The following is a 26,333-nucleotide window of genomic DNA, read 5'->3' on the forward strand; positions in this document are numbered from 1 at the left end:
CATCTTTTATTTAACAGAGGGACTTTGCGGGGGATTCTTGCAAATAAATTAGCTTCACACAGGCGTCTTCTAACTGTCACAGCACTTACAGGTAACTCCAGACTGTCTTTAATCATCCTGGAACTGATCAATGGGTGAGCCTTTGCCATTCTGGTTATTCTGTCCATTTTGATGGTTGTTTTCCATTTTCTTCCACACGTCTCTGGTTTTTTGTCCATTTTAAAGCATTGGAGATCACTGTAGATGAACAGGCTATAATGTTTTTGCACCTGCGTATAAGTTTTCCCCTCTCCAATCAATTTTTTAATCAAACTACGCTGTTCTTCTGAACAATGTCTTGAACGTCCCATTTTCCTCAGGCTTTCAAAGAGAAAAGCATGTTCAACAGGTGCTGGCTTCATCCTTAAATAGGGGACACCTGATTCACACCTGTTTGCTCCACAAAATTGACGAACTCACTGACTGAATGCCACACTACTATTATTGTGAACACCCCCTTTTCTACTTTTTTTTTTTTTACTAACAGCCCAATTTCATAGCCTTAAGAGTGTGCATATCATGAATGCTTGGTCTTGTTGGATTTGTGAGAATCTACTGAATCTACTGGTACCTTGTTTCCCATGTAACAATAAGAAATATACTCAAAACCTGGATTAATCTTTTAGTCACATAGCACTACTATTATTCTGAACACTACTGTATAAGACTTGAATTAATTTGTTGGTCCCAATCCAAATAGAAAATAATACCATTAGTTTGTCAAACATACTGTGTCTGCCACGACACGAGATACTAGTCTGATCCTTAATTAATTTCATTATGAAGTTAAAGATGGGAAATAATTGGGGTGAAAGTAAGAGCTTTGCGGGCTCACATTATGTTAAAGATATTAATATTAAAGACCCACCTGTGGAGCCGCTTTTATGGAGAGCTTCTCCGAGAAAATATCAAATAAAATGAAACAGCCACACCAGCCAGGGTGAAAGTAAGATTATTCAATCATTTCTGCACCAAGTTGAAAGAAATCTGAAAACACAACACTGGAATATGGAGTATATCAGAGAGAAATTAATCTCATTCATGTATATTCTTATATTAGTAGAATATACAATGTCAAAGCGACTGTCATGTGACCCACTAGAGAGAAAGCATTTCCATTCTATGAATTTGTTCTTACAGAATATCTCAGGATGGAAAACCTGATGTGAAGAAAAACCAGAGGCTAATTAAAAAGGGATAAAATGAGACTTTATGAAAGTGAGACTTCCAATTGAATCACTAAACAAATGGTGAGATATTTATCAGACAAAACATTCAGGCAGTAAAATTAAAGTCACTACTTTACAGAATACAAATCCACACACACACACACACACACACACACACACACACACACACACACACACACACACACACACACACACACACACACACACACAAAAAAATCATTTTCTAACCTTTATTCAGCAATTTTATTAATTTCCCCACATCAATAATACAGACTTATGAAAACTCACTCCACAGTTTATTTTTTATTTAACCTTTATTTAACAAGCTGACAATCCTGTCAGCTTGTTGCTGCAGTGCATCATATTTAATCTAACGCCTGATGGCGCAGAATATCGCTAACAAGATGGCGGCTGCCAACAACAGCTCACAGGCTGCATCCGCCACCTAGTGGTTCAAACAGAAATCAATGGTCAGCATGCAGCATCAGCACCCACTTAAACTAACGCCCACCCGTCCCCAGGTCACGCGCCTGGACGCCGTCTTCAACATGGTCCTGAAAACGGTGGTGATTCCCAAAGTGAACGGTAAGCCTGGCGTGGACATTCACCATCAGTTCTTCCTCACTGCTGAATTAGTTCCTGCTACAAGACAATAAATCAGAAACCATAAACGTCACTCGATGCCTCGTTTCCATCATTAACTGCTTCACAGCTCAACTTGCCAGTGGTTACCCGCTTCCTACGATTGGACAGATGAAGCTTGTCAACACCTCGCTTCAAGTCCTGAAGGTCAGATGTGGGTTTTGTTGTTGTTTACTTAATTACCGACACTAGCAGAGGTACAGTATGTGTCTCAGCCCAGGTGAAGAGCTGTTACCACCTTTTAAGGTTTTTTTCATGACAACTAATTTGTCCATAAGCTCAGAGACACAACTCTATGTTGATTTTTGGCCATCAGTCCGTCGTATTTTCTCTAAAAGTTAACTTCTAAATGAATAAATATTTGAGGCCTTGCTGCACATTTGAGCAGCTTTTATCTCCATTTAGTGGGCGACGTGAGCATTTCAGGGCTTCTGGAACATTTCCTACTTTCTAAACCGAAAATTCAGTTTAAAAAAAAAAGAAGAAATATATAAATGTCAGAAATGGTTGGGGTTTATTGTGGGAATTTGGGGTTTTTGGCCTCACAGAGCTTTGACCTCCCAGTATTACTGTACAAAGATTGAGAGTTTTACAGTTCCGGAATTTTCAGATACAAACGTTTGCCAGAAAGACGGAACTTCTGACAAACACAACTTACAGTTGTGAAAAATATACACATAAACTTAAGCACATGGTTGGAATCAGTGCATCACAGCGGTGGTCTTAGGCTGGAGATAAACTACAGCACTCATTCTTCTTCAGTCTGGATGATTTTGCTAAACTTGTGCCGGTTCTTGTGTAGCAGATATAAATTAAAACAATATTTAATGAAATCTGAAGTTTAATTAAATACCTCAAAAAGGGCACCACTTACTTACAAGTGTAGGAAAATGTATTATTTTCAGTATTAATCAATCTTTGACAATATGGGTAATGATTCATAGTTTTATTACCAAGACGATATGTTGATGTAGTGATGAAAGTGAGCCAGGAGAAAAAGAAAAAAAAGTTTGTGGCAAGGCCCGACGGCCCTGGTGGGGGTCTGGGGGTTCTCCCCCAGAAAAATGTGACATCTTGGATGCTGTCAGATGCATTCTGGTACATTTTCAGGTCACCAAAAAAACAAACTCCAAAAAACAAACTCCAAAAATTTCAAAGTGTTGTTGGGTCAGGTCAGTTTTTCCACCTCACAGAAGAATCTTTTCACACAACCTGCATCGTGATGATCCAAGTTGTATGAAAAGACAGTGAATTTTCCCATACTGTCAAGATGGCAAAACTATAATCCACAGTCTGCCAGATGGATCAGAATATGATGTTATTACTATTTGATAAGACCACTTATTATATGGCTGCGACGCTACGCGCACTCTGATTGGCTGATTTCCAGTCTGTCAGACCGGTTAACGTGACAATCAGTCCAGAACACATATCACATTCGTAACAAACCAGAAAGCTAAAAACACAATTCGAAAAACCAAGTATGGACATGCACATATTCCATAAATATCTAAACAGATTCAGAAAAAACAGATTAAAAGTTTTACCAGCTAACGATCGGACCATCTGTTAGCAAGTTCTTCATGGAGGTGAAGGGAATGGGTCGGACTACGAGCTGAAAACTGTCAGCAGCTTTCAGGCGATACCGTATGTTTGTGTGTTCATATTATATATAATAAACAAATTATTAACCTCGCTTGGTCTGTACGGGGATATCAAACCTCTGTGTTTTTTTGCAGACTGTCAACACCTCAGTCTGACATTTTTCCCGTACAGACCAAGCAAGCGGTTACTAATCCATTAATATCCACATTGGACTGTTCCTGTTCTCTCTCTACATTTATCTAAACATTCTGACTTCAGCAATTTGTGCTTTTATAACAAGTGGGCCAGATACGGGCCTCACTGTCCTAGCCTGTGATTGGTTGGCGGCCAAGACGCTGACATCAACCTCACTTTGATGTGACGCGAGCGCTGCTCTCCTATTGGTTGTTTAGGAGTGGGACTTCCCATTCCAAAATGGAGGCCAGTGTCTGGCCCAATTCAGGGCCGGTTGTCGGTCTAAACGTGCACCAGGAAAACAAAAATAACCCTTCGGGTTTATTGGCAGTTTGCAAACCAACATGGTGCATTACTGCCACCAACTGGTTGGGTGTTAATGGATTCTGATGTATGCTATCAAATATAACTGGAAATATTCACCACTTAAGTAAAAACCTGGATTTCTGGGAATTTCTGGAAAACTTTCATCACTATGATGATGAGACATGAAAAACGATGAAAACAACAACAACAAAAAAACGAGGCACAAAATATAGAAATTACTAAAAATAAACCTGGATGGAATTTATAGCGGTGAGTTTTGGGTTCACAAATTATTGTTATTATTATTAAGAAAATGAACAAAGGAAAATCACTGTGCATCACTGACAGCAAAGACAATCAGAACAGTTGATGGTTGAAGGTTCACTTATCTGGGTCCTTTGGATCGGGCAGAGTAATGAGGTGTGGTCCGGTTCCTAGTCAACCTTTTTCTGGCCTTCTTTAATTGACCTGCATCCAGGTAAACACTCCCAGATGACTACAAGTGACGATCTGGCTCATTTTTCCAGCAGGATCAAATGTGGTAGTTTGGTGGTTCTGTAGAAGTTTGGTGTCACTGACCGACCCAGGATGAAGATTTTGGTCTTTGCTGTGAAAAATGCTTCAGCAGCTTCCAAAACTTGTGGAAGATCACTTTAAAGTCTTAAGCTCCATTCACACTGGGCTGGTGTAGAGTTGCATTGCGCTGCTAGTACACAGCAATAGCTGCGGAAGTTGAACACAGGGAGAGAGAGTGAACTTTATGCGGAGAGGGAAGGAGCTTGGCCCCATGATGCAACACACTGCCTGGACACGCAGATGGATTTGATACACTGGAAAAAGACACAATACATTATTTCCAGGAGTTAATGACTTTATTTAACGTGCTACAATCGCGAGACAACATAAGAAGATGAACATGCTATGGAGCTGCAGCCGGCGATCACGCATGCATTTCATCCATGAGGAGTTAACGGTGGACATGTCCTCTCGCTGTCGATCTGTCCATGAGGAGTGGACCGTGGACATGTCCTCTCGCTGTCGATCTGTCCATGAGGAGTGGACCGTGGACATGTCCTCTCGCTGTCGATCTGTCCATGAGGAGTGGACCGTGGACATGTCCTCTCGCTGTCGATCTGTCCATGAGGAGTGGACCGTGGACATGTCCTCTCGCTGTCAATCTGTCCATGAGGAGTGGACCGTGGACATGTCCTCTCGCTGTCAATCTGTCCATGAGGAGTGGACCGTGGACATGTCCCAACGTTCAAAGCTTGGCAGCCCGCCTCTTCTTGTTCCGTGGTTTTGAACCTTCACTGCCAGCAAAGTCCAGTGGGATGGATAAAATCTAGCAATGAAGGTTTGTACTGATAAAAACATTAAAGGACTTTTCACCCTGGTGTAGGGTCGTGTAGAATTGTGGAGGCTTGGTGTTGTGTAGATTTACATCAAGTAGCAGAGTGTTGTGTAGACTTGCTTAAAAACTGCATACTTTCTGCGTCCAGTTGAATGGCTCCTTTGTGAGCATTTTGTTCCAAGCGTCTGTAATAATCTGACTTGTTCTGCAGTTAATTGGCCTCACAGATTCTCTAAAGCTCCTTTCAAACTGGCGTATTCATAGAGCTGCGTATTGTGGCGTATCGTCTAAGCTGATTTGAGCAGCTCTACGCCCACTTTTAGCAGCTCAACGTCGAGTTTTTGCTCCCTACGCAGCAGTACGTTGAGGGCTACGTGTGTAGGATGGAAGAAATTAAACATTTAATTTTCTTTGGCGTAGAGCGCTGGACACTGTTTTAAGCAGGTCTGCACAGCGTTACTGCAAGCAAGTCTGCAACACGGCGCTCCTGTACACAACCAAAAACTGAGTGGATCCAGAATGAATCAGCTGCAGCCACAGCGCCTGTGTGTGATCAGAACAGCTGACGTAACTGATGGACGTGTGTGTGCTCAGAACAGGAAATCGAACCTCAACTCAGAAATCCAGAAACAGAACACTAGCAGCAGATTGGTCGCTCTCTCTGTCACGCTCTCTGTCTGATCAAACAATAGGCGGTGTGACTCACGTCGGTGCGATCATCAAATGCCCTGATCGATCAGGTCTGTTCAAATCAGTGGACTTGATCGGAGCAACCGGAGGTTTAAAAGCTTAATGAGTCACAGCACTTCATTCACAGCAGCCTTACCACAGACAGACTCAGCAGCATCTGGACACAATGAAAATGATCCACCAAGACAAATAATAATAACAACAACAAAAAAAAAATAATAATGTTAAATGACACTTCCACAGAGGCAGAAAATAGCAGCTTTGGCTACATATGTGGCTGTAATGAAACTGTAAAACCCTCATGATACAATCCACTGTTTTCCAAGCGCTGTGATGTTGTTCTGCACAGCCGGCAGGAGGGAACTGGGTTTAAATAGCGGCAAGGTACACGCGACTGTGTGCACACATTAAAAAGTGAACACACAGCTGCAAGTAGATCTACGAACACGGACAACGGGTGAGTACGTGCGCATTTTGGGCGTACTTAAATCAAACACAATGCTGCAATACGCAGCTCTACGAATATGCAGGTTTTCTGCAGAGTGAGGTGGCGGTTTATGCACACAGAAAACCATGACAGAGTGCCGTCTTCGCTGTGGGCGCGGACACACAGGTGTCAAGGTCACAGAGGCTCAGAAAATCAAAATTACAATAAATAATATCAGCAATTCAAAGTTGCATCTTTTGGAAGATTAGCAACAATTCAGTCAAAATAAATCAGAGACACAGAGAATGAAAAACAACAAAAGGTTTCTTATTATTTGTCTTTTTACCGTCAACAGGCAGCGTAATTTTTGCCAAAACTCAATGACCTCAGATCTCTGCTGAACTCCGATCAAATGTGCAACAGGTTTTAAGATGAAAAATTCTAAAGTTAGCCGCTTACCTTAGCGCTCACTGAGTGATTATGAGTGGACCTATGAGGAGGGGGTGGGGCTTACTGGACAAGCTCCTCCTCAGCAGGTTGACTTGTGCTAATTCTTTTCTGTGCCAATTTATCGTGTCTCACCATAACTTTCCTTTCTTTTCGTGATCTTCTGTCCTCCAGCCTGAAAAATCAGTTGATGAGTCTCTGAATTTCTCCAGTGATTGTTGGTCTCATTAGAGTCATTTAAAGTAACAGAACAGTAAACTAAAACTGTAATTATGCAGTAGTTAGAATGTGTGGCTGGGGACGGCGGTGCAGAATATTTTGAAACCTTTGTTCAAACATTGTCCCAGAATCCATATTAAAAGGAAGACCTCACAAGCTGTGCTAAAGGGGACCTCAGTACGTCACCAACTGACTCAAAACAAACGCACTGAAACGTTCCAGTTGATCTGATGATGATGAAATATTAGGCAAATGTGAATGAACCAGAGTTACACCCTTTCTGAGTTTCACATTTAACGGCTGCACTCACTGCTCATCATTTATATACCAGATCAACACTGTCACTCTGTTTTCTTCTTCTTCTAGGACTACATGCTGATCGCCACAGACGCTCAGTTTACCAGCTGAACCGCATTTTTTTTTACCACATGAAGATACGATCACAGCTGACAAAAACAACCAAGGCCTGAAAAATGAAAATTTCAAAGCTACATGTTCTTTTGTTTTTTTGTAAGGATCATATCAGGAGGCACTGTGTCAGATTTGTTAACTGTTGATTTATTTTATTTTTTTAAGGATCAAATCAGTCAGAACACACACAGATGTGTGTGTGAAGGTGGTGAATATGTGCCTGAATAAACCCAGTTTAGTCTTGGTGGTGGTCTTTCTTTGCTCAGCCGCGTGGATCAGATTTAACATGGTAACACCTTCTGAACACGTCTTCATCATCTTTAGAGAGAAGAGGATGTTGTGCCGTCTACACGGGGTAAAGTACGAGGGCTGTCAATAAAGTAATGGTCCTTTTTATTTTTTTCAAAAACTGTATGGGTTTCATTCATATGTTTTTACGTCAGACATGCTTGAACCCTCGTGCGCATGCGTGAGTTTTTCCACGCCTGTCGGTGACGTCATTCGCCTGTGAGCACGCCTTGTGGGAGGAGTCATCCAGCCCCTCGTCGGAATTCCTTTGTCTGAGAAGTTGCTGAGAGACTGGCGCGTTGTTTGATCAAACTTTTTTCTAAACCTGTGAGACACATCGAAGTGGACACGGTTCGAAAAATTAAGCTGGTTTTCAGTGAAAAGTTTAACGTCTGATGAGAGATTTTGAGGTGAGACTGTCGCTTTAAGGACTTTTCACGGTGCGAGACATCGCTCAGCGCTCTCAGGCAGCGTCATCAGCCTGTTCAAGCTGAAAACCTCCACATTTCAGGCTCTATTGATCCAGGACGTCGTGAGAGAACAGAGAAGTTTCAGAAGAAGTCGGTTTCAGCATTTTATCCGGATATTCCACTGTTAAAGGAGATTTTTTTAATGAAAGACGTGCGGACGGATCCGCGCGTCGGGACGCAGCCGACGCTGTGCGGCGGCACAGGAAAAACACCTCCGTGTTGATAACCATTTGTAAAATCCTGGCGGCTTTTGATGGCTTTCAGTGGAGTGAGTATATGAGAAATTGTTTAACAGGCAGGACATGTTCCAACTTGTCCTTAAGGCTTTCAACAGAGGTGTTTTTCCTGTGGCGGAGCGTCGCGTCGGCTGCGTCCCGACGCGCGGACCCGTCCGCACATCTTTCATTAAAAAAATCTCCTTTAACAGTGGAATATCCGGATAAAATGCTGAAACCGACTTCTTCTGAAACTTCTCTGTTCTCTCACGACGTCCTGGATCAATAGAGCCTGAAATGTGGAGGTTTTCAGCTTGAACAAGCTGATGACGCCGCCTGAGAGCGCTGAGCGACGTCTCGCACCGTGAAAAGTCCTTAAAGCGACAGAATCACCTCAAAATCTCTCATCAGACATTAAAATTTTCACTGAAAACCAGCTTAATTTTTCGAACCGTGTCCACTTCGATGTGTCTCACAGGTTTAGAAAAAAGTTTGATCAAACAAAGCGCCAGTCTCTCAGCAACTTCTCAGACAAAGGAATTCCGACGAGGGGCTGGACGACTCCTCCCACAAGGAGTGCTCACAGGCGAATGACGTCACCGACAGGCGTGGAAAAACTCACGCATGCGCACGAGGGTTCAAGCATGTCTGATGTAAAAACATATGAATGAAATCCATATAGTTTTTGAAAAAAATAAAAAGGACCGTTACTTTATTGACAGCCCTCGTATAAACCATCTGTTGGCGTCACCTTTGAGTGGAGCTCAGACTTCAATCACGGCTGTGTGAGAGCTCAGCAGACGGATGGCGCCTCACGGGTTTCCACTTGATCTCTCAGCGAGCTGTTGGCCAGGACCCGACCTTTCAGGCTGTGGGGGCTGGCTGATAAAATCTATAATCACACACACAAAGAAAGAAAGAAAACACTCTCAAAGTACTGACGTAAAACAAAAAAACAACAACAACAAAAAGCCCCTGCTGTACTTTTTTGGTTTGTGTTGTTTGAAAAGTGAAGGTGACACTGCTCGGTTTCTCAGCTGCACACAGTTTGTCCACACACGATTTTTACATGACTCCAGTAAAACAAAAGTTCCAGCTCCCTTCATCCCACCGAAATGATGAAAATGGAGCATTAGAAATGTTTGCACCAAATACGTCAGCACTGATCCGAGTGTTTCAGGGTGGAACCAAGCAAACATGGAAGAACAGCAGCAATCTGGAGCTGGATATCCAAGTATTTCAAATGGTGGAGGGTTAGGGTTAGAGACTATGGAGACTATGTGCTGGTGCCTACCTGCACATAGTCTCCAGGGCTGATCTTCTTACACAATCACACACAAACCTGAAAAAAGGAACAGACATGAAACAGGAGCAGAGTGAGAGATTCTGCTCATCTCTACAGCTACTAAGCACAATTTAGAAGTGACACTGAATGCATCAGGTGAGAAACTTGTTACCGTGTGTTTGTGTTTTACAGTTTAAACGCTGTGAAACAATTACAAAACAGCATTTTGTTTGTCTGATTAACAGTTCTGTTAATCAGCCCATCCTGGATGGCGACCACCCAGTCAGACTACCGGTCCATCCCCGCCTCTCTAAAATAACCATCTATCTGCTAGGAGCCAGGAGACACATGGGCGTGTCCTTGACCTGCTCCAGCTGCTGAGGTACTCAGAGCTGAGACATCCATGTGCTGGATCATGATCCCAGAAACACACCACAGACAGAATGTCAAAGGTGACGTCCCTTCACAAGTGACACGTCTCACCCGAGTCTCCTCAAGTCACCGCTTGTTTGACACAAAGTCTTTCCAGCAGTACCCAAAGATCCTCGGAATAGACCTGGACATCCAGTCGTCCCTGTGTGAGCGCAGTCGTAAGCGTTTTGTCATTATTATGCTATTGCTGGATGATTCAAAAAAATTCAAATTGGGTCGAGTTGTGGATCCCAGCAGCTCAGGTGCTTTTGTTGGTGAGGAAACATTTACTGACACCAACTCCATGGACGATGCTGTGATCTCTACAGAATCACTGGACACTGTGATTGCAGCACTTGAGAAGATGAGTGAGGAATCGGAGGGTCTGCGGTTGTGACGATCCTGGATCAAGACTAAAATTCAGGCTTTGAATTACTTCTTGGACTCATCCATCAGACGTGTGTCTGTATGTGGTGAAAGTGTTGAACTTGTAGAGACAATCAGTCATCTCAGCAGTGACAATCATGTCCCTAGGTCCTCATCCTTTGAGATCAAGAGAATCCTGGGAAGATCTCATGAAATCACGAGGTCAAAGGTGTTTGGTTTTGCCGATATCATTGCAGGATATCTTTGAAGTTCTAAGTCTTTAGGATCCTGGTGCTTCCTGTCTAACTGTGTGGTTGTGAGATATTAACCAGTGACTTAAGGTGACAACCAGGGATTTTAGGAACTAGTTCTCCTCTGAGGATCTGTGGGTACCACTGCAATGAGTTTGTGTCAAACGAATATTGGCAAATATTCGTTTGACACACAGATAACTGTGTGTCAAACGAATCAAAACTCATCTGAATGTACTTGCATCTTTTTGCAAGTAAGTTCAGATTAAACATCAAAGCTGAGGAAAAATATTTTCATGTCTATTTCAAACTGATTAAGGACATAAGAAATGTAACCAACATTAGAAGAAATCTCAAATGAACCATAATCGTGCACCAGAGGTCCCAGAGCCGAGCCTCCTCCCATCTCTTTTTGTATCAAGTTGGTTAAACACCCACCTGAAATTAATTTTTTTTTTTTTAATTAAAGCCCACCTAAAAAATTAATTCTGTGACCCCCAGCATATTGTAAAAAGCAAAAAAATAAAAAATACAATAATAATAATAATAATAATGCTTTCACACACAATGTTTTTCCCATCTCTTCTGTGTCTGACTTGTGACGACATCATCTGTTTGACCCGTGCTCTTATTGTGAAAGACTCTTCTGCAAGTAACAGGTGTGCAAAATGTTTCAGCCAAGTAAATTATCGTCCATGTGGTTGAAAACTGACTGTGCACAACATGTCACTTTTTTTTTTGCTGCACCAGCTGACATGGAACACATTTAATAAATGACAAAAAGAAAAAAAGAAATAGGTGATTTGTTCTTTAATTTGTGAGGAAATCAGACATTTTATTGAAATGGACAGCCCGACAAACTATATTTGGGTGAGTTTGTGCAAACGTCCACCCCCACTTTAAGAAGAATTTAGCGTGGAACACCCAGGTGTGCGAATACGGTATGTTTAAATGAAAGCCTACCTGCACCAGCACATAGTCTCCAGGGCTGATCTTCACAGTGTTGGATTCATCAGCTGGAGCTTCTCTGGAGAAATTCACCATCATGTTGCCATCCGTTCTCCCACACAGGTCTCTGTCAGATCGCTTACTGTCCTTGATAAAAACACAGACAGCTGTGTTGGTTGGTTAGGTGTTCCTCTCCAGTGTTACAGAAATACAACTGTTAGCCATCGTGAGCTAATAAATACTGATTCAACTTGACTTTAATGGGGGCAAATATTACAAAGATGTTAATACATCAGCACAAATTTAGACACACAGACTGACATCTGTCTTTAACAGGAGCCACACGTCTTTATAGACAAAAACACCACTTCAGAGTTGTCTGGGTGTCGGTTCAAGATCATCCATGCTGACAACTAGTCTATCCCCACCTCGCTAAAGTAACCAAACATCTGCTGCAGCTACAGCAGGTCGACATCGGATCTGCTGTGGAGACCCTGAGTGGAAAAAGGAGAAGCTTTGACCACAGAATTACAGACACATACAGTATTTCAAAAGCTGCTCAGATTAACCCAAAGGATATTTCATTGCCTCACATCGGGGTGAATGTGAGGCATTATTTGTAAAGCGCTTTGAGCGTCTGATGCAGATGGAAAAGCGCGCTATAAATGCAGTCCATTTACATTTCATAAAGGGGGATGCAAACTTTGATGTTGGGCTGGGACTGAAGCTGAACAAATTTTTATTTATTTTTTAATCGCTATGACAGAGTGAATTTTGAGTCCAATGTGTCAGTCCTTGGACAGCTGTGGGTGCAGTACTCACTCCCTCCACTAGGACGAGCTGCGTGCTGCCAACAAGCGCAGCATTGACCTTGGCAGCCACTTCTCTGAATCTGGCGATGCACTCCACCAGCCGCCGCCGCTTCACCTCTGCTGGCACGTCGTCGTGCAGCCGATGGAAGGCGTGAGTTTTCTGAGTGCGACAGCCAGAAGAAGGACGTGAAAACAAACACCGCACAGAAACACGATGAGTCGATCAGAGCACTGACCTCTCTCATGCTGTAGGCAAAAAGGAACCCCTGGCTGTAGCCCACGTTCGTGATGAGCGACAGCGTCTGCTGATGGTCGTCCTCTGTCTCACCGCAGAAGCCGGAGATAAAGTCGCTGCTGAGACTCACTCCTAACACAAACATGTCAAACACACAAAAACCCCTCATCACTCCTTCATGGCTGCAGAACGTTTTCTTATTTTATCTTATTCTTACTAAGTGCTAGCATGAATGTCGACAGTATATTTATGATGTATCTACAGCCAGTACAACACCGCTGTGACCTCTGTTATAACTCGGAAGAGCTGGTGCAGGATGAAGGTTCCAAATGTCCATTTCACCTCTCTGGAGCATACCTGGAATAATTCTCCTGATGTTCTCCACAAGCTCAAGGTAGACCTCTCTCGTGTAACTGAAAATTGTGGAAAAGACGATGCTTCATATCTGAAGCCTTTCTGGGAGTGTTGAAGACACACTATGTCAAAGGTGCAGTGCTCTCTTACCCACGGCGCATGGCTTTCAGGACCTGGCTGCTCCCGCTCTGGGCTGGAAGGTGGATGTGCTTACAAATATTGTTTCTCTCTGCGATCAGATGCAAAACCTGTGAACACCAAAACATCGTGAAGCCTCAGATTCTCCAGTGACTCAGGTTCTTTCACACCACATTCAAACAGCAGCAGAGCGTGTTTGGGGCTGGACCAAGACTGCTTCCTCTTAAAGGGTCACAGTACTCAATACTCAATTCATTATTATTTAATTTATAGACACTTAAAAAGCAAAATCATAAAATTCATGCATTCAAATGATCCAGAACTGATTATTGCAACATTTTGTTTTCTGGTCTCCGGGTAAATAAGATGAGAAGTCTTCAGATATACTGAGGTGTTTGAGTGTTTGCTTCTTTACACTGGCTACCTGTTCATATGAGGAAGGATTATAAGGTTCTGTTGTTAACCTATAAAATGCTGAAAGCTGGCACAGCCGTATGTGCCGGCACGCGCACCAACGTCTCAGGAACCCGGAGTGTCGTATGTTCCTAAGGAAAACAGCAGACGGTCAAGGATTTGCATATCAGGCACCAATTCTGTTGAACAACAAGCTGAAAATCAGCAGTCGAGTTCTGACCGTACTATCAAATCCAGCCTGGGACTCCGATGAGGGTGGTCGCATCTCCTCCACTCTCCCTTATCTCTGCTTTCACCTTCAAGTCCCTACTTCACCAGACTGTGAATCCCTCAATTATATTGGATACTGGATCTATTGGACTACTACTGAACGCTATTGACACCATCCTTTCTACAAGAAGGTCAGGACCGGGGGATCCTACCTGCCCAGATGGAACATATCTTGTGGGCTATGTTCTCGACTCCTGGGGGTCGTGGCGTGTTGCATGCTTTTGCGCCATTCTCTGTGGAGGATGTTGAGGATTTATTCATATTTGGTCTTATGGTAGCAGGGCTGGTACTTTCTGGCTTATGTGCTGCCCTGATCTACCGGAAAATTGGCGAGACAAGGGCATCAAGAACCACGGCCCCTTCCTTGTCCGTCATGATTAACGAGGTGGGCAAGGCAGTGCATTCTCAGACTGCGATGACTCTTGAACTCAGACGCAAATTGGATGACATCTTGGAGTAGATGCGTGCCTTGCAGTTGAAGCTGAAAGTTTCGGAGGACGGTGAATATTCTTAATTCATAATTGGGAATATTCCTAATTCATAATTGGGAATATTCTTAATTCATAATTGGGATTTGGTTGTTCAAGTGAAGCTGTAAAAAGTGTTTTCACTGCTCAAACCACAACACAGCAGGCTTATCAGCCTGAAGGACAAATTGCCCTGCTGTTTTCCTCCAGAGGAATGTCTTCTTGGCCTTGGTGAAGATTTGGCTCTTTCTTATCTCAACTCGCAAAGACAATAAACTGGTTCACAGGACTGAAGCATGCCCCACTCCCTCTCCCCACTCCCTCCTACCCCATCACACACCCCCCACTCTGCTCACGTCATCCCTTTAATTCTGCGGGGGCGGTGCGGTTTTAGCTGCAGCTGGTCCCCCCAAGCTGACGTTGGCGCAACTCAGGGTTGCTGCGTGACCTTCACCCACTTGCCTCAATTCGGATAACGGACTTCTTCAAACTCAGTGCACATAAACAATGTCAAATGTGTATGTGCTGTCCTTAATTTTGATGTGTGCCATTATTACAGTAAACAAGTAATAATTGTGGACTAATTGCTGTCTGAGGTAACTGGAGTATAAACATAATTTCTCCACTGTGAGATCAATAAAGTATATCTCATCTCATCTCAAGTCCAGACTCAAGATGCATTTATTTTCTACTGTTTATGTTTAGTGAAGATGTACAGTTGCACAAGGTTTTTTTTTAATGTTTGGTTTTTTATCAACAGCCCTAAATAAGAAAATAAAATTGGGACAGCATCAAAAATGTAAAAGTGATTCTGGCATTTCTTTGATTTCTGTTTTATTACAGACAGTATGAACTAAAGATATTTAATATTTTGTGTGGTCAACTTCACTTTAGTTTAACATACATATATCCTACAAAGACGGCCTGCAACACTTCCCCCCCCCCAAAAAAAGGCGTGCGGGATTTGAGGGCAAAAATTAAAATAACAACTGATGTTATTTCAAACAGGTGATTGTAATCATGATTTGGAATTAAACCCACCAATGGTGGCATGCAGGGAAGGGGTGCCAACTTCCCGTGGTTTTTATCTTGCCAGGAAACGTCTTTGAGACCAGTGAAAATGTGATGTAAAATGCCGGGGGGGCAATGACAAGAGTCCTTTCCATGGGTGTGTCCTTCTCACAGCAAGTCAAAGTGCCGCTTGGTAAAGCAATAAAGCAACACATTCACATTTGCCAAAAACATGAGGAACCCTGAGAAGGTAAGCGGTAATCAATTTTTTTTTTTTTTTTTTTTTTTTGTACCTAAAGCAGTATGTAGGGGTGTGAGGTCTCCTTGGAAATGCAGAAAACTATTTATAATCATATTACACGTAAAATAAATAAATAAATAATTTCTACATAAAATATCTCTTTATGTTAAAAAAATATGTTTCCAACGTGAAAATACTGCGAAGCGAATGCAGTCGCGGTTTGAGTTCTGTGTCTCTTCCTCTGTGGCCAGTTTGCACTCTGCTATGCAAGAGGAGCAGGGGGGCAGGCGGAGGGGGCCGGAGGAGGGTGCCAGTGTGTTTGAGCCTGATACACATACACATATTATACTTCTTATAATATTTATTTTAACAACTAAAATGTTTAAGTCAGTGTTACTCTGGGCCTATGTTTTACTGTAGTTCTGGACTAAGTTTAATTGATGACTCTTGCTTGCCTCTACTGGTGGTTGGCTCTCACTGCGGTATTGTATCCTGTTCCGGAGCACAGCGGTGTTTTTCTGTATCTGTTAGCTGTTTAATCTGCATAGTTAGATTGATCTAGATAACTAGATAATTTATTTCACAGTGTAATCTTCATGTGCCTTAACTAAAGCACTCCCTCTGCTGAATCACCTCTAAATTATTCACACATTATTCACTTTGTGTGTTTTTAGAAATCCGCTAGCTTAGCGCAGCTACTAGCTCTTAGCCGATTTAGCATGGCGGCTTCTCCTATCTCTCCCGCACTTTTCTGCTCTGGGTGTGAAATGTTTAGTTATTCCTCGGCCTCCTTTAGCAGTAATGGTACTTGTAATAAGTGTAGCTTATTCGTAGCTTTGGAGGCCAGGCTAGCCGAATTGGAGATTCGGCTCCGCACCTTGGAAAATCCTACAGCTAGCCAGGCCCCTGTAGTTGGTGCGGACCAAGGTAGCTTAGCCGCCGTTAGCTGTCCCCCTGCAGATCCCGAGCAGCTGGGAAAGCAGGCCGGCTGGGTGACTGTGAGGACGAAGCGTAATCCTAAACAGAAGCCCCCTGTACACCACCAACCTGTTCACATGTCTAACCGTTTTTCCCCACTCAGCGACACACCCACCGAGGAACAAACTCTGGTTATTGGCGACTCTGTTTTGAGAAATGTGAAGTTAGCGACACCAGCAACCATAGTCAATTGTCTTCCGGGGGCCAGAGCAGGCGACATTGAAGGAAATTTGAAACTGCTGGCTAAGGCTAAGCGTAAATTTGGTAAGATTGTAATGACACCCTGTTACGCCAATCGGAGGTCACTAAAATTAACACTGAATCGGTGTGTAACTTTGCAAAAACAATGTCGGACTCTGTAGTTTTCTCTGGGCCCCTCCCCAATCGGACCGGGAGTGACATGTTTAGCCGCATGTTCTCCTTGAATTGCTGGCTGTCTGAGTGGTGTCCAAAAAATGAGGTGGGCTTCATAGATAATTGGCAAAGCTTCTGGGGAAAACCTGGTCTTGTTAGGAGAGACAGCATCCATCCCACTTTGGATGGAGCAGCTCTCATTTCTACAAATCTGGCCAATTTTATTAAACCCTCCAAACTGTGACTATCCAGGGTTGGGACCAGGAAGCAGAGTTGCAGTCTTACACACCTCTCTGCAGCTTCTCTCCCCCTGCCATCCCCCCAATACCCCATCCCCGTAGAGACGGTGCCTGCTCCCAGACCACCAACAACCAGTAAAAATCTACTTAAGCATAAAAATTCAAAAAGAAAAAATAATATAGCACCTTCAACTGCACCACAGACTAAATGTGGTCTATTAAACATTAGGTCTCTCTCTTCTAAGTCCCTGTTAGTAAATGATATAATAATTGATCAACATATTGATTTATTCTGCCTTACAGAAACCTGGTTACAGCCGGATGAATATGTTAGTTTAAATGAGTCAACACCCCCGAGTCACACTAACTGTCAGAATGCTCGTAGCACGGGCCGAGGGGGAGGATTAGCAGCAATCTTCCACTCCAGCTTATTAATTAATCAAAAACCCAGACAGAGCTTTAATTCATTTGAAAGCTTGACTCTTAGTCTTGTACATCCAAATTGGAAGTCCCAAAAACCAGTTTTATTTGTTGCTATCTATCGTCCGTCCACCTGGTCGTTACTGTGAGTTTCTCTGTGAATTTTCAGACCTTTTGTCTGGCTTAGTGCTTAGCTCAGATAAGATAATTATAGTGGGCGATTTTAACATCCACATAGATGCTGAGAATGACAGCCTCAACACTGCATTTAATCTATTATTAGACTCAATTGGCTTCGCTCAAAATGTAAATGAGTCCACCCACCACTTTAACCATACTTTAGATCTTGTTCTGACTTATGGTATGGAAATTGAAGACTTAACAGTATTCCCTGAAAACCCCCTTCTGTCTGATCATTTCTTAATAACATTTACATTTACTTTAATGGACTGGCCAGCAGTGGGGAATAAGTTTCATTACAGTAGAAGTCTTTCGGAAAGTGCTGTAACTAGGTTTAAGGATATCATTCCTTCTTTGTTATGTTCTTCAATGCCATATACCAACACAGTGCAGAGTAGCCACTTAAACTCTGTGAGTGAGATAGATTATCTCGTCAATAGTTTTACATCCTCATTGAGCACAACTTTGGATGCTGCAGCTCCTCTGAAAAAGAGAACCTTAAATCAGAAGTGCCTGACTCCGTGGTATAACTCACAAACTCACACCTTAAAGCAGATAACCCGTAAGTTGGAGAGGAAATGGCATCTCACTAATTTAGAAGATCTTCACTTAGCCTGGAAAAAGAGTCTGTTGCTCTATAAAAAAGCCCTCCTTAAAGCTAGGACATCTTACTACTCATCACTAATTGAAGAAAATAAGAACAACCCCAGGTTTCTTTTCAGCACTGTAGCCAGGCTGACGAAGAGTCAGAGCTCTACTGAGCCGAGTATTCCTTTAACTTTAACTAGTAATGACTTCATGACTTTCTTTGCTAATAACATTTTAACTATTAGAGAAAAAAAAATACTCAATTACTCACTTACTGCTGAAAAACTAATTCATGCATTTATTTCCTCTAGGCTGGACTACTGTAATTCATTATTATCAGGTTGTCCTAAAAGTTCCCTGAAAAGCCTTCAGTTAATTCAAAATGCTGCAGCTAGAGTACTGACGGAAGGAGAGAGCATATTTCACTCATATTGGCCTCTCTTCATTGGCTTCCTGTTCATTCTAGAATAGAATTTAAAATTCTTCTTCTTACTTATAAGGTTTTGAATAATCAGGTCCCATCTTATCTTAGGGAACTCATAGTACCATATCACCCCAATAGAGCGCTTCGCTCTCAGAGTGCAGGCTTACTTGTAGTTCCTAGGGTTTGTAAGAGTAGAATGGGAGGTAGAGCCTTCAGCTTTCAGGCTCCTCTCCTGTGGAACCAGCTCCCAATTCAGATCAGGGAAACAGACACCCTCTCTACTTTTAAGATTAGGCTTAAAACTTTCCTTTTTGCTAAATCTTCTAGTTAGGGCTGGATCAGGTGACCCTGAACCATCCCTTAGTTATGCTGCTATAGACTTAGACTGCTGGGGGGTTCCCATGATGCACTGAGTGTTTCTTTCTCTTTTTGCTCTGTATGCACCACTCTGCATTTAATCATTAGTGATTGATCTCTGCTCCCCTCCACAGCATGTCTTTTTCCTGGTTCTCTCCCTCAGCCCCAACCAGTCCCAGCAGAAGACTGCCCCTCCCTGAGCCTGGTTCTGCTGGAGGTTTCTTCCTGTTAAAAGGGAGTTTTTCCTTCCCACTGTCGCCAAGTGCTTGCTCACAGGGGGTCATTTTGACCGTTGGGGTTTTTCTGTAATTATTGTATGGCTTTTGCCTTACAATATAAAGCGCATCGGGGCGACTGTTTGTTGTGATTTGGCGCTATACAGTGTTGCCACAGTTACTTTGAAAAAGTAATCCAATTACTGATTACTGATTACTCCTTGAAAAAGTAACTTAGTTACTTTACTGATTACTCAATTGTAAAAGTAACTAAGTTAGATTACTAGTTACTTTTTTAGTTACTTTTCCCAGCTGCCGACAACAACCCTCTGCCACCTCAACATGACAATGATACCTGTTTTGCCAAAACTTACTTTATAGTCACCCTTTCTTGACTTCAATGAAAATAAATACTTGTTTTATAAAAAGTAAAATAAAGACCTCTTTCTTGACCTCATATTTAACTGTTGACAGCACTGTAACAGTAAAACTTGCAATTTCGAACCTACATTGTTTATAAATGTAACTATTAAATTCATTCTAGCATTTTTCTAACATTTAAATTCTCTCTAAATATTTTACTTGTCGAAATTAATATTATTTTAAGTAGTATTAGTAGTTGTAGTAAAAAAAGGCTTCAAAACTGGACCTTTAATCTAGGGGTGTTGTGAGGGGGGCACATCCCTCCCCCACGCCCCCATTCCATCTGGATTCGCCCCTACTTTGGCGTTTGAGCACAAAGAATGGATAACATTTATTTATGCAGAAAACGTGACCAGATTTACAGGTAAGAAAGTTTTATTGCGTTTTCACATCATGTGGTCCTCAGAAAGAGAGTTTAGGTGCATTTGAGTGGAAAATAGTGTTAGTTGTTGACGCGTCGCGGAGGATCAGCTGTTTTAACGTGCAGATACGGAGCGGCTCAGCTCAGCTCTAAATAAAGGAGGAAAAAAAGTATAAAAATGTCTTTGTAAAGCTCAGTGCAGGTGTGCTGATCACCGTGCTTTAAGAGGTGACGACGAGTCGAGCAGCTGCAAAAAACCGCGGATTAAAAGCTCACAGCTCGCTGAAAGTGGGACGTTCAGTCGAACCCCGACCTCCTGCCCACGGACCAAGTTTAATGCTGCTATCGACCCACAATGAAAAATAATAGTAACACACAGTGACATGAAGAAGTAACTTTAATCTGATTACTGATTTGGAAAGATTAACGCGTTAGATTACTCGTTACTAAAAAAAGTGGTCAGATTAGAGTAACGCGTTACTAAGTAACGCGTTACCGGCATCACTGATGCTATATAAATAAAATTGATTTGATGAGCCACATAAAAATAAGTTTATTTAATTTAAATTTTCTGCATAACTAAAGTGGGATGTGAAGCAATATCTTTTTTAATGTAATGTCTAAGCTCTACATTACTGGGTCTGTTTGGGGTTCTGGCTTTATAATCAGGTCAGTCAGGATGAGGGAAGCCAAAAATATGAAAATGATTACAGCTCATGTGGTTAGTAACCTTATCAAACAAACATGTAGGTTGTGATATCAATTTGGGATAAAGGTAAAGGAAAGTTGACAATGTGCAAAGGAAAATACAAATACACACATTAAGCAGTATAACCAAAATTGGGGGAGCATCAAGGTGAGAAAATAGTCATCCAAAAAGTATCCCTGGACATCAAAAACCCAAAATTTTTCACCAAAAAAGATCCTGGCTACAGGCCTGAGATTTCAATTGGTAATGAACGAAGTACTGTGAAGTACTATCACATGACATGACAGTACAGTTGACTAACATTTGACTGACAGTTTTGATTTCTCAAAATTTGAATTTTACTACTTGAATATCAATTATTATGTCTTACTTTTTACCTCGTCTTGTTCACATAAGTTGTGAAATGTGGTTGATTAAACACTTTATTCTGTTGAAATCATGTATTCTTTATACCCAAATTAATATACTGAAATGCAGGAAATGCAAGGAAAAAAGGCCCAAGTTAAAAAAAAAAAAAAATTTCCCCAGACCCCCTAACTTCCTCTTTTTTCAATTTGCCACCCACACACCTGAATATGTCAATAGCCATCTGTGAGTAAATGATAGCAAATCTGTAGCAGAACAATGATATATAAACAATCTTCCTGACATTTTTGACATTATTATTGCCACAACACCACAAACTCCAATCGAAATTTACCAATTTGTTGGTATCACCAACAGCTTTTCTTTTTTTTTGCAATTTATGCCAATTAGTGCTTGACTGTGATCAAAAAACAGTTAAATAATCAAACCTATGCCCTATCTTAGAATAAAACAAGTTACCTATATTTAGTTCAGGTTATTCATGTTCTACAGTTAGAAAAAAAATAAATAAATACATATTAAAGTGTCATAAAAATATCATTCCTACTCTGGAATTTGGCCTGATATGCCTAGATCTGCTCCTAGATCCTCCCATTTTATAAAATTAGGTGGCCCCCCTGTGCATATGGGCAAGTGATACTTCAGTTAACCTTTGCCAAGCACTACAGAAATGCCACGTAAAATGTTACAGTGCAAAAAAGAAACCTTTATATGCACTCATTGCATTTTCCGTATTTGGGGTTGTATTTTTCTCTGTACTGTTGAACTGGAATTTTTATTATTGGTGTTTATTATGTTGAGCAGTATACTCCTCAGAAAGCAATATATGAAGAACATCATTATTATTATTCCTATACTATCGACCTGCTTAGATATGAATCAAATCACACTAATTATCTGAGTCAACGTGGGCTGCAAAGCACTGCAAAGTCAAAATTCATGACCAGGTCCAAGGTGACAATTTCAACGTCTTATTTGTCGAATCACTCAGAACCCCAAACTATCACTGAAATGACAAAGAGAAAAGGGGAAACCCTCCAAGTGGATTAGCTGGAATCAGTGAAAACTACCACGTTGAACTTGTCGATCAGTCAATTCCTTTAATCTGTTAACTGACCGATCATTCAGCGCTCGTCACCGTTTTACTGGAGATGAACCATCTGATGCAGCAGCTGGTGTGAAAGTGAAAATAGAGGAGGTGTTACAGGCGTTTAGGTCTCACGCACCTCATCAGGAAAGTCTTTGGGATGTGGAGAAGTGAATCTGATCCTCATATCGGGATCGATGAGCGACACTCTGTCCAGCAGGTCGGAGAAACGCAGACCCCCCTGTTTGATGCAGTAGACGGTCGTGAAGCCTCGGCTGAGCCTGGTCGGGTCTGAGCCACAGAACTGTTCTTCAGACGTGTCTCTGTAACTGTTAACGTTCTGACCCAGCAGGGTCACCTCCTTCACTCCCTGTAGGAACGTCCGCACAGACACCAGTCACTCCAGCCACAACATCCAACCAACTCTGAATTCTGACCCTAAACCAGCTAAAAAAGACCGTGGTCCTGAACCACAGAGTCAGAGCTGAGACCAATCCAGGCTGGTGTTGCAGACTGAACAGTCCCCCCTAAAAATCAGCCTGCCCTGCCTTCACTGCGCATGCGTCATTAGCCGCGGTTCACCGATTATCACCTCGTTTCTGCTTCAAACTGCCTCCAGTCTTCATCTATCTCAGCGTCAGATATCTGAAGCTTTTGTACAACAATCATGTCCACATAAATTCAGCATTATTTCATCATAAAAGACGGAGGAAGCAAAGCGATCAGAGCACCGCGTCTACACAAGCTGCTAGCTGATACGCTCACTGCCCGTCCGTCATTTCAAAGCATCACTGATTATCACCTCGTTTCTGCATAAAACTGACTTTAGAATGATTAAAGAGGTTTTACTTTGTCATTCGATGGTTAATAACACTATGTAACACAATTTTTGTTCCTGGCTTCTAAGTGCTATATTTCAACTGCTTACGAGGGCTGTCAATAAAGTAACGGTCCTTTTTATTTTTTTCAAAAACTATATGGATTTCATTCATATGTTTTTACGTCAGACATGCTTGAATCCTCGTGCGCATGCGTGAGTTTTTCCACGCCTGTCGGTGACGTCATTCGCCTGTGAGCACTCCTTGTGGGAGGAGTCGTCCAGCCCCTCGTCGGAATTCCTTTGTCTGAGAAGTTGCTGAGAGACTGGCGCTTTGTTTGATCAAAATTTTTTCTAAACCTGTGAGACACATCGAAGTGGACATGGTTTGAAAAATTAAGCTGGTTTTCAGTGAAAATTTTAACGGCTGATGAGAGATTTTGAGGTGATACTGTCGCTTTAAGGACTTTTCACGGTGCGAGACGTCACGCAGCGCTCTCAGGCGGCGTCATCAGCCTGTTCAAGCTGAAAACCTCCACATTTCAGGCTCTATTGATCCAGGACGTCGTGAGAGAACAGAGAAGTTTCAGAAGAAGTCGGTTTCAGCATTTTATCCGGATATTCCACTGTTAAAGGAGATTTTTTTAATGAAAGACGTGCGGACGGGTCCGCGCGTCGGGACGCAGCCGCCGCGACGCTCCGCCACAGGAAAAACACCTCTGTTGAAAGCCTTAAGGACAAGTTGGAACATGTCCTGCCTGTTAAACAATTTCTCATATACTCACTCCACTGAAAGCCATCAAAAGCCGCCTGGATTTTACAAATGGTTATCAACACGGAGGTGTTTTTCCTGTGCCGCCGCACCGCGTCGGCTGCGTCCCGACGCGCGGATCCGTCCGCACGTCTTTCATTAAAAAAATCTCCTTTAACAGTGGAATATCCGGATAAAATGCTGAAACCGACTTCTTCTGAAACTTCTCTGTTCTCTCACGACGTCCTGGATCAATAGAGCCTGAAATGTGGAGGTTTTCAGCTTGAACAGGCTGACGACGCCGCCTGAGAGCGCTGCGCGACGTCTCGCACCGTGAAAAGTCCTTAAAGCGACAGAATCACCTCAAAATCTCTCATCAGCCGTTAAAATTTTCACTGAAACCAGCTTAATTTTTCGAACCGTGTCCACTTCGATGTGTCTCACAGGTTTAGAAAAAATTTTGATCAAACAAAGCGCCAGTCTCTCAGCAACTTCTCAGACAAAGGAATTCCGACGAGGGGCTGGACGACTCCTCCCACAAGGAGTGCTCACAGGCGAATGACGTCACCGACAGGCGTGGAAAAACTCACGCATGCGCACGAGGGTTCAAGCATGTCTGACGTAAAACATATGAATGAAATCCATATAGTTTTTGAAAAAAATAAAAAGGACCGTTACTTTATTGACAGCCCTCGTATGTCTAAAGTCTATGGAAAAATGACTACATTCAGCACAAACTTTGATTTTATTTTATTTTTTAACATTCTAGAAAGTTCTAAAAGTTTCTTGAAATTTCTAGATAATTCTGGAAACTTCTAGAAAATTGTGGACAGTTCTAGCAGTTAAAGAATATTCTAGAAGACTACTCAGTAGTAGTGAAGGCGAATCGAGAATATTCTTGAAAACAGACAAATTTCAAAATATCATTGTCCTGATCACAGAAGCAAAGTTTCTGTGGAATAACAGCTATTTTGTATTTATTTAAGGCATAACAGGTTAGGAAAACACACTGTGTACCCAGGAACAAAACAAAAATAAAAATTTGTTACATAGTGTAATCACATTAAACCATTTGATCGCTTTGGGTGAAGAGACTCAGACCAGCTGCTGAGCTCTGAAATGACGCATGAGCAGTGGAGGCAGGGCGGACAATTTTTAGGGGGGAACTATTTGGTCTGCGACACTGGGTCCACCTTTGGTTCAAATGGAACAACACAAACACACTCAAATACTATTATTTATCTAAACCATAACTGTAAACAGCGTCATTCTGCTAAACATCACAAACATCAGTGTAGACTGGTGATTTGCTGCTCTGGTTTCTGAAGCCCGGCTCTGGCGTCCGGGTGGGATAATGATGTTGGTACCACTCGCCTGGTAGGACAGCAAACGGACTTCCTCCAGAATGGAGCTGACAGGTCGACTCCGCTCCCTCCCGCGGGTGAAGGGAACGATGCAGTACGTGCACATGTTGTCGCAGCCTCGCATGATGGAGCTGCAGGGCCAGAGGACACACAAACACAGACACCCAGTGAGACAAGTCACATAAAGATCACAGGCAACACGCCCACAGAGTGATGTGGAATCTGCCATCTTGTGAGAGTGTAACCACAGCAACATGCCTGCACGCTGTGCAGCAGGTTTATATGGAACAGGTTCAAACAGGGCTGGGACACGGTCCACGTTTTTAAGGACAGATAAGGTCACACTGAGCAGGTTTTACTGGTGAGAGCGATCAGTTTCAGGGAAAACCTGCACGGCTCCGTGCCTCAGAGTTAAAATGATACTGTAGAAAAACTGTGTGCTCCTGTGACCAAAGGAGCTCTGACAATGACCACATCAATCACCAACATCAGCTACAAACTGCAAATTATTATTTCTACATGACTGAAATTTATGCTTTTACATTTACTCTTGGCTGAAATAATCAACAGTTCAATTGGGATCAAAAACATAATTTTTTTTTTTAAGTTTTGTATTTCAGCTCAATCTAAATGTTAAAATGATCTGTTAATCTAAAACTGCATAAATGTGCCACAACCTTCATAAAAATTGTACTAGTTTTACTACTTTACTAGTTCTTTTATTTTAATAAATTTTGCAAAAAATTTTAAACTCAAACTATTCATGTTGTCATTATGGGGTGTTGTGAGTAGAATTTTGAGGGAAAAACTGAATTTACTTCATTTTTGGAATAAGGCTGTAACACAACAAAATGTGGATAAAGTGAAGCGCTGTGAATACTTTCTGGATGCTCTGTAAGTGTTGTCTGTTATCTGTCTGTTTAGAACACACACAAGCTCCTCACAATATGCCCGCCATCGTTACGCCCTCTCAGCCAAAGCTGTGGCTGTAGTATGTCAGGTGACCAGATGAAACTCCTGCTG

At 42.2% G+C, this 26,333-nt stretch overlaps 2 protein-coding genes across 6 annotated transcripts in view; one reads left to right on the forward strand and one right to left on the reverse strand.

The window, feature by feature from the left end:
- LOC117507672 (bactericidal permeability-increasing protein-like) overlaps window positions 1–7,744 on the forward strand; it is a 35,589-nt gene extending 27,845 nt beyond the window's left edge. For all 3 annotated transcript variants that reach the window (XM_034167494.1, XM_034167492.1, XM_034167491.1), the window contains 3 exons: window positions 1,751–1,814; window positions 1,942–2,018; window positions 7,457–7,744. In XM_034167494.1, the coding sequence (XP_034023385.1) occupies window positions 1,751–1,814; window positions 1,942–2,018; window positions 7,457–7,498 (183 nt within the window). In that variant the 3' untranslated portion in view covers window positions 7,499–7,744. The remainder of the gene's footprint in view (window positions 1–1,750; window positions 1,815–1,941; window positions 2,019–7,456) is intronic.
- The window catches only part of cdk5rap1 (CDK5 regulatory subunit associated protein 1), a 50,028-nt gene continuing 25,136 nt past the window's right edge, over window positions 1,442–26,333 (reverse strand). The window contains exons 6-15 of one of the 3 annotated variants that reach the window (XR_004559828.1): window positions 25,321–25,441; window positions 22,518–22,748; window positions 13,287–13,384; window positions 13,140–13,195; window positions 12,784–12,914; window positions 12,558–12,707; window positions 11,751–11,882; window positions 9,223–9,366; window positions 8,161–8,174; window positions 7,525–7,837 (exon numbers count right to left, since the gene is read on the reverse strand). Coding sequence is in view for 2 of the 3 variants with exons in the window: in XM_034167490.1 (XP_034023381.1) it covers window positions 9,268–9,366; window positions 11,751–11,882; window positions 12,558–12,707; window positions 12,784–12,914; window positions 13,140–13,195; window positions 13,287–13,384; window positions 22,518–22,748; window positions 25,321–25,441 (1,018 nt within the window). In the remaining variant the exon portion in view is untranslated. Of the gene's footprint in view, window positions 1,872–7,524; window positions 7,838–8,160; window positions 8,175–9,161; window positions 9,367–11,750; window positions 11,883–12,557; window positions 12,708–12,783; window positions 12,915–13,139; window positions 13,196–13,286; window positions 13,385–22,517; window positions 22,749–25,320; window positions 25,442–26,333 lie in introns of those variants that run through there. The other 2 variants (XM_034167490.1, XM_034167489.1) reach the window with 2 other exon arrangements.

The sequence above is a fragment of the Thalassophryne amazonica genome, chromosome 3, assembly GCF_902500255.1.
Source record: "Thalassophryne amazonica chromosome 3, fThaAma1.1, whole genome shotgun sequence".
NCBI classification, from domain to species: Eukaryota; Metazoa; Chordata; class Actinopteri; order Batrachoidiformes; family Batrachoididae; genus Thalassophryne; species Thalassophryne amazonica.